This window comes from Microtus oregoni, unplaced genomic scaffold (genome assembly GCF_018167655.1).
Source record: "Microtus oregoni isolate MIOR12 unplaced genomic scaffold, Mior012 000002F_ref0000024, whole genome shotgun sequence".
Taxonomy (NCBI): domain Eukaryota; kingdom Metazoa; phylum Chordata; class Mammalia; order Rodentia; family Cricetidae; genus Microtus; species Microtus oregoni.
In genome coordinates this window covers 32,310,282-32,329,284 of record NW_024543061.1, presented here as the reverse complement: position 1 = coordinate 32,329,284, position 19,003 = coordinate 32,310,282, and the positions used below count along the sequence as shown (strand labels likewise).

Here is a 19,003-nt window from a genome sequence, read left to right as displayed (position 1 = left end):
CCTGCTTGTTCTCCAGTGTCCCCCACTGCTAAGAGTTAAGGTCTGCAGTGCCCCCCTTCCCTCCACCTCATTGGCTTTCATTCTCTTCACCCCAGCTATTTCCTCACTCACCCCTCAGTTTCAACCATAACAGGTGTCCAAATCCTGTGACCTGCTAGGGACAGCCCACTCACCTCCTCAGAGCTAAACTGAATTCCAGTACCCAGAAACCTCTCTCCCATCACCCTCTCTTGTGATCTTCCTATCAGCCTGGATCTGGAGCTGTAAGGTCTGTCTCTTCACTGTCCCCTTTTTCCTTGGATAGGCCGTGTTCACCATGGTGCCTGGCTGGAGTCTGTAGCCCGTGCATGCATGCGTGAACAGCCATCTCCGTGGAAGAAGGGTGAGCACGAGCGTAAATGAGTGTGTGTATGGAATCCTAAAGTGGAGAGAAGAGTATGGGTTCACTAGAGTTGGGGCTACCTTGTTCCAATCTAGCTACTCACCAGATGATGACTTTGATTTTGAGTTTGACTTTACCTTAATGAGCCTCAGCTGAAACTTCTTGGCTCATATATTCCCTGTTCTCTGGATTGAGGTGTTTTATCAAAGGAAGGGACAGGAAGACACGAGACCAGATACACTACCTGAAGTCTCCAGCAGATGTCGCTACGAGAGCGCCCTGAGCTTACACCTGCGCGAGTTCTCAGGTTCTGCTTCTGGTCATTGGGCTTCAGTCCAATTCCAAGTCTCCACTGGTAGCCAGATTTCGGAGATCCTGGAACGTCTAGCCCTCGCTGCAGCCAGTCCCTCGTACAGACGAGGGTGAGGAAAGAATGTGTGTGGTAGTAGTTCTTTAGATGAGGTCGCCACCCCGGTTTCTAGCCCGTGTGACAGAACTCTAACCAGGCACGAGGGTTCTGGAATGAGCCTCTATCCTCTCCACCCAGAGGATGGCCCTTGGGCACCTGCTGGTCTCAACCTGCGAATTAGTGAAGGCGAGCGGGATTCCATCGCCCCCCACCCCCAACTCCGCTCTGCCACCCCGCCTCCCACCGCGAGCTCGGAGGAGCACCGCGGGAGCGCGCTCGGGGCAGACATCCTCGACCCGCGGGCGCTCGGGCGCGGGGCGGGCGCTCCGGGAGGCGGGCGGGGGAAGGGCGGAGAGGGAGGGGCGGGGGCGGGCGGCAGCAGCGCCCCGCAGTCCCCGCGCCTCAAACACTTGCCGCGATCGCTGGCGCGCAGCGTCGCCCCGCGTTGTGCGTTTGTCCCTCTCTCTGGCTCCGCGGCTCCCGCGCTCTGGAACAGTCCCCAGCGCCTAGCGCGGACCGACGTCCTGACGGACGGCCCAGGGAGCCTCGGCTTGTGCCCCCTGAGCAGGCTATGTGGATTGCCCCGCCGGGCCCGGCCGGCGGGATCAGCACAGCCCTGCCCGTGGCACCCGCCACCAGCAGGGACTATGACCCGGAAAGCGCGGCGCTGCCTGGGCCACCTCTTTCTCAGCCTGGGCATGGTCTACCTCCGGATCGGGTAAGCGCCGCGCGCGTCCTCTTCGCGCGTGCGGTCCAGCGTGCGGTCCAGGCAAAGTTGCTTGGGTACGGGAGGGAGGCGTGCTGCCCAACTTAGCTCAGGAGAGGCAGTGGGCGGTGCGGGAACCCTGAGGGCACAAAGGATCCCAGCCAACGGACACCTCCTGAGCGCTTACTGCTCCGTAGAACTGGGCAGGGGATCGGGCCATCCCAAAGAATCGCGGAGTCTGGAAACCCTCAGAAACAAATAGCTCTGGGACTCTAGAGGAGACTAGCTGCTCCACAGGGTCATCTTTCCCAAGGACCCTGCAAGCCACAAGCACAGTAGGTCTGGCAGGACTACAAGCACCCCAGAGAGCTCGGTTCCCGGGAGAAACTCCATGCGTTGGGCGCAGCCCTTTTGCAGACAGGGCTCCCCAGGTAGCAAACAAGGACCTAGGGGAGGAGGAACGTTCTCTGGAAAAGCATTAACCACCTCTCAGAGGCCTGGCACCGCCTATTTCCAGTGACCCTCAGACCCACATCCCAAGGCAGAAGGCAGCACCCTCAGCGATCAGAAACAAATAGTAAGACCACAGATAGTCAATCGATGGTCAGAGATACCAAGGAGAAACGCTCTCTAGACACCAGCAAAGGGAAGCGAGACAGCCCGACCCTGGGGTCGCTGGGGTGGGAGCCAAGGAGCCCAGGCGTGCCTGGAGGTGGGGCAGGCAACACTCTTACTAGAAAGTGGAAATAGGCGGCTCCAGATACCGCTGCGCTGCATTACATGGTGTCTCCCTTTGTACTTAGGAAGTGACTTGTGCGGCAGGATTCGGGAGATGTGGTTGGCTTTAGTCATGGACAGAGGTGCTGGCGCCAAAGGGCCACCCTTGTAGATTTCACACCTGCCTCTCTACACACCCCCTCTACCTGCTGGGAACCTCACGTTGCCACTTTGGGGAGGACTCGACCCAAGACCGGGGGGGGCGTGTGACAGACCCTTTGTGTTTCTCCATCGCCACCCTCAGGCCTCCCACTTCCCCAACCCCACCTCTCTGGAACGGGATTTCGCAACCAAGTGTGCGATGAGTGGACTAGGCGGCCTCCAGCCCGACCGCGGATCAAGAGGCGGCTTCTGGGCTCGCGCGCTGCCTGCCTGCGGGTGTGTTTTAAGTGTTATTGATTCGCCCGCGTCTGGATGGCTTTTCTTTTTCCCACTTGCTTTAATCTTCATCTTGGCCGGTGCACTGCCGCCCTTCGCTCATCCACTCATCCAGCATCCAGGAAGCGGGTCCGGCCTACTGGCTCTGGCCGCGTTAGGTATTATCTTCTTTTTTAATTAGAAACGGGGAGGAGACACAGAAACCTGCAGAAGGAGAAAACAGCAGAGCTTAAACCTCGGAGATCGGACACCTCATTGGCTCACTAGGGGCCCAGTTACCCTAGGGGGAGGAGGAGGTCAGGAGGGCGTGGCCTTCTTCTCTCTGGAGCAATTGGAGGGAGGCCCCAGTAAAGACTTGCAGTGACTTTGACCTGCTCCGCTGCCCCCTGGGTCCGAGGGTTAAGGTCCCCAAACCTCTGGAGGTTTCCCAGTCTGGTTGGTAAGACTGGCTCCTGTGTCTCCCATTTTGTGTATTTTAAGTTTACCTGGGTTATTCAGATGACTCCAGCCCCTGGGAACTGTTACCAAATATTAAAAAACGGCACCTCAATATGTGCTTCCCAGCGACCCTTCTGGGCGCAGACTGCCTAGCAGAAGCTCTTGCTTAAGCAGTACTGTCTCTGAGATACACAGAGGGCTGTGAACTTGCTCCAGGTTCGAAAACAGAAAAGCTTTGATGGAAAAGAGGCCCGCCCCCTTGGGCACTAGTAAATTACTTCTCTGAAATTTGGGTCCCATGGTGTCATTGCTCTCTGTAGGGAGAAACATATCCTGGGGGCCAGTTAGAGGTTTAGAGGACTTGTAGGTGAGATCTTTACTACCTCATCCTTCTGGCCTGCCCTCCCTCAGACACTCCACCCTCCCCGTGGCTGTGTGGGAGGTCCACTATAGTATCTGAGTTGAGGTTGCCCCCTCCAGCACCTGCGACCCCACAGTCTCCCTCCAGGTCTCACCCCCTGTATCTGTGTCCCCTCCAGTGGCTTCTCTTCCGTGGTCGCTCTGGGTGCGAGCATCATCTGTAACAAGATCCCAGGTCTGGCTCCCAGACAGCGGGCAATCTGCCAGAGCCGACCGGACGCCATCATCGTCATAGGAGAAGGCTCCCAAATGGGCCTGGACGAATGTCAGTTTCAGTTCCGCAATGGCCGCTGGAACTGCTCAGCTCTGGGAGAGCGCACTGTCTTCGGGAAGGAGCTTAAAGTGGGTATGTGATCATCAGACACCCTATGCAGGGCCTTCTGGGCCACCCTTGGGACCCTCCGTGGTCCCTTTACTAGCGCTGTGCTCTAGTGCCCTTGCTGATGGTATGTTGTGGGTGTATGGATTAACGCCTACCAAAGGCCAGGGTTGCAGATGGAAGCCATGTGTGCACTTTGTTGGTTACAGACAACTACAAACCAACAGAGAGGCCAAAGACTCACTGGCAGATCTAACGTGTTTTCAAATGAGGTACCAATTTAAATGTGGGGTGTTTTACCCATCATAGGGGGTTGCAGCTTCTTTTGGGAAATGGGCAGATCTATTGACCACTTAGTGTGGGCTGGCATCATTGTGATAGTTTGAGCTGAGACTGCAGCCTCCTGAGGGTAGGGTCTGAGTGACCCTTTCTCTGCCACAGTCCCCAGCACTCCCTACTGTGGTCCAGCATGCATAGTCACTCCCGTGACATAGACAGTCCCGCGAATCCATCTGATTTCTGCAGTAATGTTTGGCAGGGATGGGGGGTTGGTATGTGCAGACGTGTATATATGCCTGAGCATGTGCACACGTGTAACCAACTTGTAGAGCAATCATGATAGGTGTGTGATGAGAAGAGAGCAGGGAATGTCACTGATCTTCAGGAGGTCCTGGACCATGGGGGAGGATGTGGAGATGTCTTCTCACTTTTATGTGTCCAGGCTTAGGGGCCCAAGATGGCAACAGACTCACTTCTGTACTGTGTCCTTCCCCAAGCCACAGGGCAATTCAGGTCTCTTGGGGCTGGGCTTGTACACAGCTCTGCTGTAAAGGTCCCCTTGAATTGCTCTCTTCAGCCCTAGCACCAGCAATTCCAGCGGGATGCTCAAAACCCCCTGTCCAGTCCAGCATCCTCCACATTCTGGCTGCTTTCCCCAGCTTCCCAGGCTGCTCCATCTCCCGGCTGCTCCCAGAAGGAACAGTTTAGTAGAAACCAGAGCAGGGTATTACTCTGTGAAAGACCCTTTAAAGGGACCGTTCACTCCAGCCAGCAGGAGACTATTGCCCACCTGTTGCTGAGACTTTGGTCTCTTCAGGGCCACTCAGTCTTGTTCTCTTTTCCAAACACACTTCACTGGTTCCTCTTAAGGGCCATCGTGCCTCTCTGGAGATCAGTGCCCAAATCCTCTGCATGCATTCAAGTCTCTGGGAGCCTCCCACTACCTGCTCCTTGGCTCCATATCAGCCAGCACCTCACACTATCTCAGTGCTTTCTGCCCACTCCCAGCCAGCTCATGGTGAACATGTCATCCCCTGCCTCCAGGAGTCTTGCTCAAGTCCACTTTGGTCACTAGATTCTGTATAGACTACAGAGTCGGGCCCTGTGGTCTGTATGACATGGGCAGGCAGGTTCCCTCCTGCAGAGCCCCTTTCCCAGCATTCCCTGTCTGGATACTCTTCACACCCACCTGTCCCCTCCCTCATGTCAGCCTCAGAATCAGTGTTATTGTGGAGGAGAGAGGAGCAGACCAACTCAGCTCAGGCAACACCAAGACTGCGGTTGAACCCTCTGAAACCCCAGGCTCCCAAGCCTTCTGTTTGTCACCTGTCAGCTTCGTCCTTCTCAAGCGTCCTACCCAGGCTGGGTGTAAGGACCCTAATGGCCTTGCTGGACTATGAAGAATTAACTGAGCTTCAGAAGTGAGTGGCCACTTGGCCAAAGTGGGTGACAGGGTCTTCCAGGACAGAGATCATCTCTTACAACTTCCTGTTTCAGAACGAGTATAGCCAACCCACAGACACACTCTGACCCATTGGGCTGTAGCAGAGGGGGGCAGGATGGAGGCACTCTTGAATTATAACACCCCACACACCTAGCTACATACTGTGGGATTAGCCCTACATAGTCTAAGGAGGAGGGACGCCACCAGTATCCTGGGAAACAAAAGACTGGGTTAGAGGCATGCCAGTTGGGACAGGTAAACTATGAGGAAGCACAGAACATGGCAATGCTGGGGTACCATGGATGAAAGTGGGAGCTAGAGCTGGGAGATGTGGGGGCCCAGTCTAAGAAGCCTGAATTTCTAGGACTTGGAGTCTGTTGAGATATTCTGACTATGACCATGACTACCAATGTATGGGCTGCACCTTAAGCATTGTCACAAAAAATGGCAACTTCCTATGAGTCATGTCTTTCTCTTATGTTAACAAGTATCTTGTTATCTCTAAAATTTGGGATTCCTGGGATCCTCACCCTGCCACCGCCCCAGGATTCTTCAGCTTTTCTCATAGAGGTGAAGTCTCTGACGTATGGATCTGCTCTGACACTCTGAACCACAGAGCACATGTGTCACCTTTTCAGGGACTTCTCAGAAGCTCCACCCTGCCCATCTTTGTATAGTCTTTTGGCTAGAGTTTAGTCACATGGCTTCACCTAGCTGCAAGTGAAGCTGTGAAAGGCAGTCTTGCGTACAGAGCAACCATGTTATCAGCTCAGGATGTGATTATGAGGCAGGGTAGCTAGCTTCTAGTTCCTTCCTCCCACCCATCCCTACTGTGGTCCTCTGTTCTGCCTGAGCTTCCTGGCTTTGCCTTTCCTTCTGAGTGTCTGGATTTTCATGCAGAGATCTGAGAAGGCTGTGAGCATGTCTGGACAAGGCCTCTTGGAAGCAGAAATTGAAACCAAGTCCAACACACCCAGGTGAAAAGGGGACTGTTGAAATGCCTAAGGAACTGGAAAACTAGGGATGGTGCTGGCTTCAGAATAGCTGGACCAGAGGTTGCATTGCTTTCCACCAATGCCATGGGGACAACCAGATGGTCATTGTAGACCCAGGACCGCAATAGGTCCAAGACTTCAGGAAAGACCCTTGACCTACCTCAATGCTTCTTCTGGTTCTACAGCTTAATGGAGCTGGACTTTGGCTCATGTGTTCATTCCAAGGGCAAGGTGCCTTGCTGGCCACCACGAGAGAACTCCACTCTGGGCGTCTCTCATGGAAAAGAAGCAGAATGCCAAAACTGGGGCTTAAATAGCTGACATTTATTCCTACCAGTTCCTAAGGCTTGAGGTTCAAGACCAAGGCCCAGCAGGTGTGCTTTCTTCTGAAGCCTCTCTCTTGGACTTGCATAAGCTTTCCCCTCTTGGTGCTGGGGATCCAATCCAGGACCTTGTACTTACTAGGGCATCACTCTACCACTGCCTGTGAAGCTGTGTGGTTGCCTTGTCCTCACCTGCTTCTTCCTTTCCCTCATGGATGCTCTTATGGTTCTTTTTAAGAAGATACCAGTTTCGTGGAAATTGGCCCACCAATGACTTTATTTTAACCCAACCACCCCTTTAAAGACTTCTGTCAGATTGCAGTCACATCTGGGGTGCTAGGGATCAGGGTTTCAGTGTGAGTTATGGGGGACATAACTGAGCCTACAGCAGCAAGCAGTGGTATGGTCCATGACTTAAGAGAAATGCTGGAGGGCTGGAAGGGGCTCAGAGGTGGGACACCCCCTCCCCAGATGGAAAGAGGAGTTTGGATCTAAGAGCAAGGTAAGGGGCTTGCTAGCTAGTCGCTGGGATCATGGGTAGTGGGAAAAAACAAGGGAACTGTGTCTAAGGTCCTAGGAGACAGGGAGAGGGCTCAGGTAAGAGAGGGTTCTAGCAAGTAAAGCTTCCCTGAGAGTGCCAGGATTCTTTCTGTGTGGTGTAGGATGTGATATGTTTAATAAGCTGAGACTTGGCCCCGGGGAGACTCTCTGGGGGCCCAAGAAGGGCTCTAGCCCCACCCATCCCTATCCTTTTCTTCTGTGTTGGGGATTGAACTCAGGGCCTTAAGCCTGCTAGGCAAGTGCTCTGCCCCCTTAAAACACTTTCTTAGGCCATTAAACCCTTTTCCAATGGAGGAGGGATGGCCCTTCCTTGTGGGAACTTCCTTCTCCACCTGTCCCCTCCCAGGCCAAACTTTCTCTCGTTGTAAATGTGGAGGGGATGGAGAGCTTTCCATGTCCCTGGGGTTTATATTTTATTCATCATAACAGATATCCTCCCTGTGAAATGACTTCATTTCAGCTGAGTTTAATCATGACGGTGGCAGATTCCACTTCTCTGTCACTCCATAGTGCCACTATGCTTCCCAAGGGGACTTCTCAGACCTCCACATTCCTGCCAGGTTGAGTGGGTGCCACCCATGATTTATATTTCCCAGGGAAGGGAGGAGGTTGTGTTTACTCAGCCTGAGCTGCCTGTTCATGCCTTCTGCCCGTTGCCCTGTTGTCTTGCAGGTTCTCCCGTTGGGCTGGGATGGCATGGTGATACTGGTGTCATGATACTGTTGGGGAGCCTCACTCTCTGCTTTTCTTCACTGAGGCTCAAATGTGGCCAGAAGCTGAGACAGTCCTTTTCTGTGGCCCTGTCCTACCAGTCTTACAGAGAGGCAAAAGTTAGCTGCATCCGTGGCTGGTTTGGGGCAGAGCTGAGACTCAGTAGTGAATTCCCCATTGCTGGAGGGATTTGCCTCTGTGTGTGAGCCAGACTTGAGAACCTCAGAGAAGCTGTCTGGGGCAGCTAGATGTGCTCCAGAGTCTGAGTCACACCCAGGTTTCCATTCGGCTTCACCCTTATATCGCTGATGACTTTGGGGGGCATGGACCTTTTTCCTCTCACTCTGCCCATCTGATGTGGTTCACCATGGCAGGTAGCAGCAGAAATACATGATACAGGAGTAAGACGCTGGCACCTGGTGGGCTGGATCTCCCCTTTCCCTCTTCATGGAGCCTGTGTGCTGATCTGATAGAGATACAGCTCAGGAACTGGGGACTCATTCCCCAAGTTCTATTCTTTGTTTTTTTTTTGTTTGTTTGTTTTGTTTTGTTTTAAGGTAGGGTAGTTGTCCTGGGACTCATTTGTGTACCAGCCAGGTCTCGAACTCACACAGATCCACCTGCCTCTGGCTCCTGGCCCAGGTTCAATTTTTTGTGTGGCAGAAAGTATTGACCAGGCCACTAACCTGAAGTCCTTACATTGACTTAAATTGTGTCCCCAAATCTGCCCGATTCTCATCGCCTGGTTTAAAGCATCTTCACACGGTCAGTGCCTGGACAACTTTCCTTATGCACTCAACCCGGCTTGGCCCTCCATTCCATGCAGACATCAGTGTTGTTCTAAGTAGGATGCCCCCACATAAAACTCTATTGTGATTTCCTGTTGCTCTCGGAAGAAATGCAGACATGGTCCCTACTCCTTTGGCCAAGTCCTCTCTTGGCACAGTCTGCTGTCCCCTCTGCCCACATGCCACTCCCCAGACGTCCTCCGTCTCTCTGCTTCCCACTCCCTTAGAGATGCCCCGCCATACTCCTGCAGTGCGTCCCTATCCACCCTTTCCCTTTCCATATCTTCCCCGATGCCATTGCTGCTCAGACAGCTCCAGGCCTTAGTCCTAACTACCTGCTGTCTCCTAGCCACAGACCTCGACCACAGTGATAAGGATGCCTGTCTCCCAGGTGGCTAGGGGATGGACGAGGCTGGTGAGTCTCCCTTTGTTGCTGGACCATCTCTATATCTCCAGCCAGAGCTCTGTAGGGAGCCGTGGCTTCATGCCCAGCACATGGAAAACTGGTGACCACCATGAGCTCAGCAGACATGGGTACACTACAGAATACTGAACCAGGGAATGGTTCTACAACGCGCACAAGAGAGACAACCGAGCTGCTTCATAGCCTGCCACCCTGGTATTATACAAGGTTCCCCTCAAGAGCCACCTCCTCCAGGAAGCTCTCCTTTGAGACAGCTGGCCCTGCCCAGTGGGCTGCTGTATTCATTGCACTCACCACGTGTGGACACGTGGAAGAACGCATCTCTAGTTAGTCATCTCTTCCAGCCTGAGGCTCCTTAGGACTTGGGTCTGCCAAACTGCCTTTTTCTCCCAGGACCCCCAGGCCTGGTAGAGGCCAGAACCTGGCACATCGTAGGTTTTCATGGAGTACCCGAAGACCACTCCTTTCCCCGCATGACCCCAGTGCCTTAGAGCCAGGGAGCGCAGGCTAGCCCTGAACACCATGTGTGCCTTAGAGCCATGGAGCACAGGCTAGCCCTGAACACTGTGTCCAGGAGTCCCTCACATAGTTTGTAAGTGCTTTATTTTCCTTGCTGGGAAGATGAAGCATTTCATTTTCAAATAAATAAGACTGAACATTGTTTGCCACACATATCTGTTTGGGTCCTTTGATGCTGTGGCACTTATCATGGCAGCTGTTTTGTGTTTTTAGTGCCAAGTGTGGGACCCAGGACCTTGTGTACATTAGGCAAGCCTATTCAAATAGCCATCCAGTGCGCTCACTCTTCCGTCATCTTCCCTTTGCCTTGCCGTCCAGGGGGATAAGTATTGACCAGCCAAGAAAGACGATTGTAGCCTCACTCAAGAGCAGCTGTTTCCAAGTTCTGCTCAGCAAACTTGTCCCCGCCATACCCTGCCTGGCCCTGACCATCACTGGCAGATGCTGTGCAGGAGGGGTTTGGTTTCATGGCTGGTGATTGGGGGAACTTAGCTTGTAATACTCTTTGCTCTGACCGGGCTGATGTGTCTACCAGTATACTAAAAGCCCTAAAAACTTGAGCATCTGTTCCATGATAAAGCACTGCAGAGGCCCATATACTGGGAATGGCTACTCTGTGATACCCTTACAGGCAGCTGAACTCAAAATGCGATTTGGGGCCAACACTCAGGTCATCCACTCTCAGGTCCAACATCTTTTCTATGGGTTCAAACAGGGGCCTGCTAGCATCCAGTGTGATTGGGACCCATCAGGTCTGCCCAGTCAGCATTCTGCAGCAATTCCCAGAAGGCACCTAGGAAATTTGGATGCCAGAGTCTCCACACAAGGGCAGTAGAAATTCACAGACATGTCTGACATATATCCGGGAATGCATGGTATAGGATAAAGAGCTCAGACCCAAAGCCTACAGCCATGAGGTTTTACAGTTTCTGAGGAGCGTGTTTGGTTAAATTCACAGCTGTTAAATGTTTATGGGCTTAGATCCCTTCATACCTACCTGCCCACCCCACGCTCACTCACCTATCCCACAGACAGGATCTCTGTACAATAAAAACTGGTGAGCAACACACAAATCAGCCACGTATCTTCCAGCATCTGATGGGACAGATAAAGCTGGGATTGACGTGCGCTCTATGAAGGGCTGTGTCACCTGCAGGACCACCCTGGCCTGCAGGACACAAAGAGGTGTGTATTAACCTCAGTACTAACACTTGCCGTCCTCCCCCTTGAAGAGATTTCCCTAGAAGCTCCGGAGGAGCGCCTCTTGTCTACAGGGCAACCTGGTAGTGGCTTCCCGGGTTCTCAGTTCGCAGATGAGAAGGGTGAGGCTCAGGGATGCAGGGTGTAGGGTTGGAGTCATCCCACTGGCTGAGGCACAGTGGATGGCAAGTGCCCTGTCACGCAGACTGAGCTGAAGACACCTGGCATTGGTTCCCTGGGCTTCTGTGTAGACAGTTCTGACATGTGGCTGATGCAAGGCTCAGCAGTGCATTGTGACTTGTGCAGGGTCCTAGACTCTGGAAAGGATGGGCCAGCAGGATGCTGGAGTGATGGGCAGGGTCAGAAGAGAGGCTTCAGAAAGAAATAGAGAATCCCAGATGACTGTGTTTGTTTGTTTGTTTTGAGACATAGCCTCATTTAGCCCAGGCTGACCTCAAACACACTATGTTGCTGAAGATGGAATTAAACTTCTCCCCACTCCCAAGTGCTAGGGTTACAGGCATGTTCCATCATTCCCAGATTTCCCATGGAAAGGTTTTGCACATCACATCCAGAGGTTTTGCTCAGGCAGGGAGTTGTCCAAGAGATTCGATCAGGAGGTTGAATGATAATCACATTCTTTGTGCACACAGAAATTTGCTACGTCGCCAGCATTATCAACAAAGAAATGGTGGTTTCCATCATGTGCTCAGGGGGTGCCACATTCCTTTCCAAATGCTCATGGCCTCCGGTTTGGTACCCTCCTGCAGAATTTTTCCAGGGATGGGCACACATGACCTAGGATTCAGCCTCAGGTCCACCCGCCTCCATCAGGGCCAGGGAAACTCTGATGCATTACCTTTCTCTCTGGGGCAGGCATTTAAGCCTTTCTCTCCTCTATTCTAGAGGACTATCTGGGTCCATATCCCTTGCATGAGAACCCCTAAAATCCCCAAAATGCTCTGTCTTTTTACCCACGGCTTGGAAAAGTGGAGCAGCGTTCGGCTGCTTGGCAGGATGGATGGGAAGTCCTTTCCAGGGAGAGAGATAGAGCGAGGGGCGGCCAGCTCCACTTTCCCTCTGCCTTTCTTAACAATGCACCATCTTGCCCAAGCAAAAGCTCTTTTCTTCCCCCATTCTCGCTTAGAACACAGCCAACAAAGGGCTTTTTGTCTCGTTTGCATTTTTTTTTTTTGCAAGCCTCCGTTCATCCTGGATTTTCGCTCTCCTGACATTATTCTTTGAGATGAGCTTTTTGTTACATGGTCTTTCCAGCTTCTCCATGGTAGACAGTCCAGTGCACACACACACACACTCACACACACACTCACGCACACGCGCACTCCCTTGCACACACAGTCCCTTTCACACAGTCATTCATTCAACCCAGAGACTCCGTAGGTCAATAATCTAGATCCCCACAACTTCAAGGGGAGAGAAAGAAAACTCAAGTCAGTATAATATGCAGATGGATAAGGTGCTGGCCATCAACGCAGAGAGGGGACATCAGGAATGGCCTCAGAAGTGGAGACATTTGCAGCCACATCATGGTAGATACCATGTTGTTAACTTGATGGTTAACAATGTCTCTACTTTGAGCTGCTGTTTGCTGATCCCTGCCAGGTGTGGGCCAGGCCTTCTTTCCAGAAAGATTATTCATGATTTCTAGTCTAGAAATGAAGACCCCAAGGCCCAAGAGGCAGGTTAACTTGCCCAGCATCTGACCCTGCTGAGGAGCAGGGAAGCAGGGACCCATGATTTCTGCCTCACAGAGCAGCAGAAAGGGACTTTCTAAGCTTAAGAAAGTCATAACAAACGGATGGTGACCCTTGGGGGACAGTCAGCAGTGTGCTGTGGTTTGGCTCTGTGGGAAGAGGGACCCACAGACAGAGCTGAGGCAGGACAGCAGTTAGAGTGGGGTGAATGGCACCTGCCTTTCCCAATTTCTGTCTCCTGTCTCCTCATCTAACTTAACCCCCACACATGATCCTAACCCTTAACTCTCCTGGTTATGCCCCGAGTGCTTCCTAACTCCTGTGTGGCAGAGTGCTGGGCTGTGAGTGGCTACCACACCAGCCTGGTGAGAGCAACCTTTGTCCATCTGTCTGTTTTCCCAATCATCGCTTGTTTCTGCTGGTGTCACTGTGGGCTGCTCACTCTCTGACCCATTGGCTTTAAATAGCAAAAGAGAAAAAAAACCCTGCAATGCACACTGTGGTTTCCAGTCAGATACCGTAAATACACCCAGATAATATTCCGGTGCAAACCACGGGCAGCATTCGCAAAGGGCGGAGGATGGAATCTTTGGGGCCAGCTTGGACAAGGGCTCATTTCCTCTGTCCCCGTGGGACTGCTCTGGAGCTGAACACAGAGGGCGTCGACCAGTCTCTGGCTTCACCTCAGTACTAACACTTGCCCTCCTCCCCCTTGATGAGATTTCCCTAGAAGCTCCGGAGGAGCGCCTCTTGTCTACAGGGCAACCTGGTAGTGGCCTCCCGGGTTCTCAGTTCCCAGATGAGAAGGGTGAGGCTCAGGGATGCAGGGTGTAGGGTCGGAGTCATCCCACTGGCTGAGGCACAGTGGATGGCAAGTATCCTGTCACGCAGACTGAGCTGAAGACACCTGGCATTGGTTCCCTGGGCTTCTGTGTAGAAAGTTCTGATGTGACTGATGGGAGTTGAGGGTAAGGTGGAGGGAGGGGATTCCTCACTGGGGACCTGGAGATCTGGGGTCCTGGGGACTGGTTCCAGTCTAGTCTCTGGAGTCCCAGGTGACCTCAGACAGGTCATCCTTCTATCTGTGGCTCTGGGAATCTCTTCTTTGACTCTAGGAACAGGAGATGGCTCTGCCCAAGACAGGATCCTGGGACTCAGATCTGGGATCCAGATCCCTACTCAGTTTCCCTTCACGTCAATATCCCTGTCTTACCTGACCCATACTGGACAGGGACATTGATCTGGGTGCCCCTGTCCTGGAGACTTCACTCCCACAGACCGTTCAAACCCTGACACCCCAGTCTCACCACTGCACTGTTCCGTGTCTTCAGAGTCCTCAGCTAATGCAGCGACTCAATCTTGCCATATGCCTTCCTGCAAAAGCAAAGCCACACCTGAATCCCACAACGTCCGGCCTGCCTGCAGCACCATGCTTAGTGCACGGCAGGTGCTCAGGATGTGCTTCCTGGCCTAGGTGACAGAGGCCAGATTTTAAATGAAGACCTTCCTTTTGCCCCTGATAGGTCAGTGTAGACTCCTCATCACCAAGCTGGTAGCTGTTCGCAAACATGTGTCAGATCTGGTGGAGAGGTGGGCTGGAAAAAGAGACAAGAGTTGCAGGAAAGTGGTCATATTCTAGAGTCCACTTTTAGGTCAGATCAGGTCAGCTCTTGTGCCTGGGCTTCTGTGAAGAGGTGACCAAGTCAGCCTGCCCCTCACAAGTTGGTTGCCTCGATCTGTTGATCAGCAAGGTGTTCAGGACACAGCCCAGCCAGCAGCCCATTTCTGAGGTCTTGGCACATACTGTATGAATGCAGTGTCATTAAGCCTCGTCCACCACATCTGTCTGTGGGAGCTGAAGGAACCACTTAGAACTTACCCGCAGATTCTCTGCAAGTACCGCGAGATGCGCTCAGTAAGCGTCCCAGTGAAGGCTTCCCAGGCTGTGCTGGGAAGAGTGTGGACCATCAGGATTGAGGAATGGCCCAGGTCATGAATGGGGGCACTATGTGACCTCTCAATTTGCTTCCGGCTTTACTTGTGCCTGTGACATCAGAATGTTTCTGTGGGCCTCAGCTCTCCAGTCCCAATCCAGGGAAGGAAGTTTGGGTGGGTAGAGCAGCAGGGTGACCAAGAGATTCCAGGACCCTTCCCTACTAGATCTGCCATCACCCCATTTCCTTCTCAGGGTACCAGGACCTGACATGTATCAACTGTATTAACTGGCAAGTATTAACTGATAACCCAATGCTGTCTCTTGACAGAAGCAATGCATTCTGGGAAGAGCTGATGCCTCTCCTCTCTAACCATGGCTTTCAGATGTAATGACAAGGCAGGGTAACAATGATGCCCAACAAAGACCTTGACTCTCAGTTCTGACCCTAGTCTAGGTAGAAAACTTTAGGCAATTGCTTTTCTTCTCAAAGCCTCTGTTTATCAGTAAAATTGGATGGTGTCTTACATTGGGGCTGCTGCGAATACACCCCAAAGAGCCAAGTGTGGGTCTGGCACCAAGTAGGTGCACCACAAATGTTACTCATTGTCTACCCTTGTCCCCGTGAGTCTGCAGAGTCTGGGAATGACTGTGCTTGCTTCCTGGTTGTGGTAGACAGGACAGGCTGAGAGGCATGCAGCCTGTTCGCCATGGGCTCCATCTCTGCCTGGTCAGAGCTTATAAAGCCTCATTCTCTTCATTTGCAAAGTAGGGCACTGTCACCAGCTCACTTGAGGGGCCATTTATTTGTTTATTTTACTTTATTTTATTTTACGCGTATCCGTGTTTGGCCTGCATGTATATATGTGCACTGTGTGCATGCTTGGTGCTTGCAGAGGTCACCAGTTGTGAGAACTGGACATGGTTTAGATAGCACCTGACCAGGGAGCATGGTACTAGGCGAGGGGAGCTGTCCCTCCTTGCTTCTCAGAGCAGTGGGTGCTAAGGGCCAACTTGTCAGGGAGGTCAGGCCATGCATGGTCCAGCACCAGACTCCTTGCTGGTCAGGTACACCTTAAACTGGAAGCCTGACTGCCCTCCCCTCACCCCAGGGAATGTGTGAGCTGAGGCCATGGCCACCTCTGTAGCCATTGTCTTAGGTAACTGACTCTCATCACCTACATCACGCTGTGGCTTGGGAGACTCAAGAAATCAAGTGGGGGGCAGGCAGACACCCGAAGTTACCACAAGAAGCATAGGTGTGTCGGGCTCCACCGTGCAGGGGGAAGCCCGAGAAGGGCGCGGCCCCTAGTCGCCCCTCAGTTTGCATATTGCACTTCTGGTCTGGCTAAGGGAACATCATTCTTCCCACCTGCTGCAGTGACAGCAAGGAGCACCTCTGTGCTCTGAGGTCATTTACTCCCAGGACAGCGCTCGTTCAGGTGAGGCAGCCAGGGCAGGTGTGCAGCTACACTCTGGTGGCCCAGGTGAGTTAGACTTCTCTGCTGGCTCCGGTTTCTTCAAATGTAAGCGCAAGAAAATGAAGAGCCACCCCCTTCACCTTCAGTTCTGTCCTCAACAAACGCTGTAATGACTAGCTTGGGACGCTTTCTCCAGCTTTAAACCTTGGTAATTGCTTTCTGTTCCCCACAACCTCCATAGGAAAGTGGGAGCTGTTATCACTTCTTTAACAAGGGCGGGATTAGGCACGGAGAGACAGCTGCCTCACCTGAGGTCACACAGCTGGAAAGCAGTGGAACACCATTGCCTCTGACTGTCCCTTTCTCCGGGCCCTTGAGGGGTTGACATTGATGGTAATGCGCTCCCCTAGAGTTTTGTTTCTCATGTCTGTTTTCTGGAGTGAGCTGGTTGTGGGTAGGGCACTTCCTCCTTAACTCTCTATGATCCTGGGAAACTCAGCAGGTGCGCAAAATGTCTTCTGCAAGCCACAGCATTGAGCTGCCATTTTGAAGAAAGACAGGGGCTCCACTCTGAGGACCCCATTTTTAGACATTTGTTAAGCCAGATTCTGGCCTCAGCATTTTACATGGCCCTCGCATTCCCTTCCTGGGTAGACATTGGCATTATCCCAGGCTCATGGATGAAGAGACCAAGGTCTTGGAGAAGAGGGACGATCCCATAGCAGTCATAGTGACCCAGACATAAGCCTAACTTGATAGGGGTGCTGTGGGTCGCTTTCCTGAAAGCGGGAGCAATACTGGCTCTGTCCAGCCAAGCAGGGTACCAAAGCAGCAGTGGGGAGAAGGTAGAACAAGTGGTGCATGAAGCAGATTCGAGGGAAGCCCAGGTGAAGGCCAGGATGCTAGGGCAAAGGCTTGCATGTTTCTCACCTGCTTCCTCAGTCTCCCTGGCAGCCCATTGCATCTCTGCCTCAGCTCCAAAACACGTTCTTCCGAGGTGTGTTCTCCCACCCATGCGCCTGCTCAGTTTCAGCTTCTTTCTCACTCCCCCAGGCTGTAAGAGCTCAGCGCCCAGGGCTCCTTCAGGACTCATCATGGGCAAATCCTATTCTCCTTCACCCTGCAGTGCACACATGTCTCTTGAACCTATTTGGCAAAGGGGAGACTGAGGTCCAGAGAAGCTAAGTGGCTAAGAGGCAGCAGGACACTTGCACCCACTCAGTATTTCTGTTGGCTGCATCCTGTTGCCCAGATCTTTCTACTCCTACAAGGCAGCCACAGAGAGGGTGGAGGACAGATATAGGAAACAGTGTGTCACAGTAGTATCAGTGGAGAGCCAGAGATACTGTTTCCAGAGGTGCCACTTGCTGAGCACTGGCTATAGCTTTGAAGACGAGCCCTTGATGCTTCTATCTCTGCCACAGCTGCCGAGCCCAAGGCACAGGGCAGGGGTGATTACTAGTCAAGGCACAGGGGCAGGGATTAATGTCCCCAGCTTCAGCCTTCAACCTGTGCACTCTACCAGTGTTCCATAAATGTCACTTTTCTGTGATGTGAACACATGCACAGGTGACAAGATTCTGTCAGGTGTACTGGGAGAGGCAGGGGGTAGAAATGGGATAGAAGATCTCTCTCTCTCTCTCTCTCTCTCTCTCTCTCTCTCTCTCTCACACACACACACACACACACACACACACACACACACACACAATCCAGCTTTGCTGGGGTTCAGGGATTGCAGGAGAGTGAGTGTGTACTTGACTGGGGTCCCAGGCATTATCACCACCTAAGAAGTTCTCTTCACAGTCAGCATGAGACATCTGGGTGACTCTTGGGGAGCCACTGCACTGTGCTCAGCCTCTCCCCTAGGCCGGATCCCACCTTCTCCCTAGATGCCTTTACTGGAGCGTCTCCCAGATCAGCTCTTACAAAGCTCTTTCCGCTCTTCTGCCCCCAGGGAGCCGGGAGGCTGCCTTCACCTATGCAATTATTGCTGCGGGTGTGGCCCATGCCATCACAGCTGCCTGCACCCAGGGCAACCTGAGCGACTGTGGCTGCGACAAGGAGAAGCAAGGCCAGTACCATCGGGACGAGGGCTGGAAGTGGGGTGGCTGCTCTGCCGACATCCGCTACGGCATCGGCTTCGCCAAGGTCTTCGTGGATGCCCGGGAGATCAAGCAGAATGCCCGTACCCTCATGAACTTACACAATAACGAGGCAGGCCGGAAGGTAGGCAGCAGGGAGGACACTGCAGTGACAGGGGTGGTGTCTGGGAAAGCCCAGCTCTGCACCTAGCTTCGAGTGTAAGCATGAAGCTTATTGGCTGAATACAAAACCCAAAATGGCTGCTTCCCAGCAAGGAGGTAAGAGGGAGGCTGATAAGTTCTCCAGGGTTCCGCTGTCAGCTGTATAAACGGACTCCGGGGAAGGACTGAGGCAGTTGACGGAGGCATCCACAGGGACCAGCTTTCAGAGTAGCTATCCTTTTCCTGTTGCCTAAACCAAGACCTAAGCCAATCCTAGAAGAGTGGGGCAGGATTCCTCCTGTTTTCAGCAGACCAGCTGGGAAGGGAGGGGAGCTGAATGCCCAGACCGTGAAGGGAAGCAGATAGGCCCGAAGATCCATAGGGCAAAGCAAAGAGCCACGAGTTGGGGGTAGCAGAGGGAGGCAGGCTCTGCTCATGTAGGACCAGCTATGGCTGTTGAAATGCAGAAAGGCACCAATACAGGCTGGGAATCCCATCCCAGAAGTATTCGCACATCAGCAGCCTGACCAGGCACTGAGGGACGCCCAGGTCACTGCTACCTGAGAGGGCAGTGCCCCTGGTTAAGGCCTGAGGCTGGGGTGGGGTCCTGAAGGC

At 52.9% G+C, this 19,003-nt stretch overlaps 1 protein-coding gene across 2 annotated transcripts in view; it reads left to right on the top strand.

Moving 5' to 3' along the window:
- The first annotated feature begins 1,168 nt into the window (after positions 1 to 1,168).
- The window catches only part of Wnt7a (Wnt family member 7A), a 47,493-nt gene continuing 29,658 nt past the window's right edge, over positions 1,169 to 19,003 (top strand). The window contains exons 1-3 of one of the 2 annotated variants that reach the window (XM_041679364.1): positions 1,169 to 1,509; positions 3,630 to 3,856; positions 18,100 to 18,216. In XM_041679364.1, coding sequence (XP_041535298.1) covers positions 1,439 to 1,509; positions 3,630 to 3,856; positions 18,100 to 18,216 — 415 coding nt within the window. In that variant the 5' untranslated portion in view covers positions 1,169 to 1,438. Of the gene's footprint in view, positions 1,510 to 3,629; positions 3,857 to 18,099; positions 18,372 to 19,003 lie in introns of both variants that reach the window. The other variant, XM_041679354.1, reaches the window with a different exon arrangement.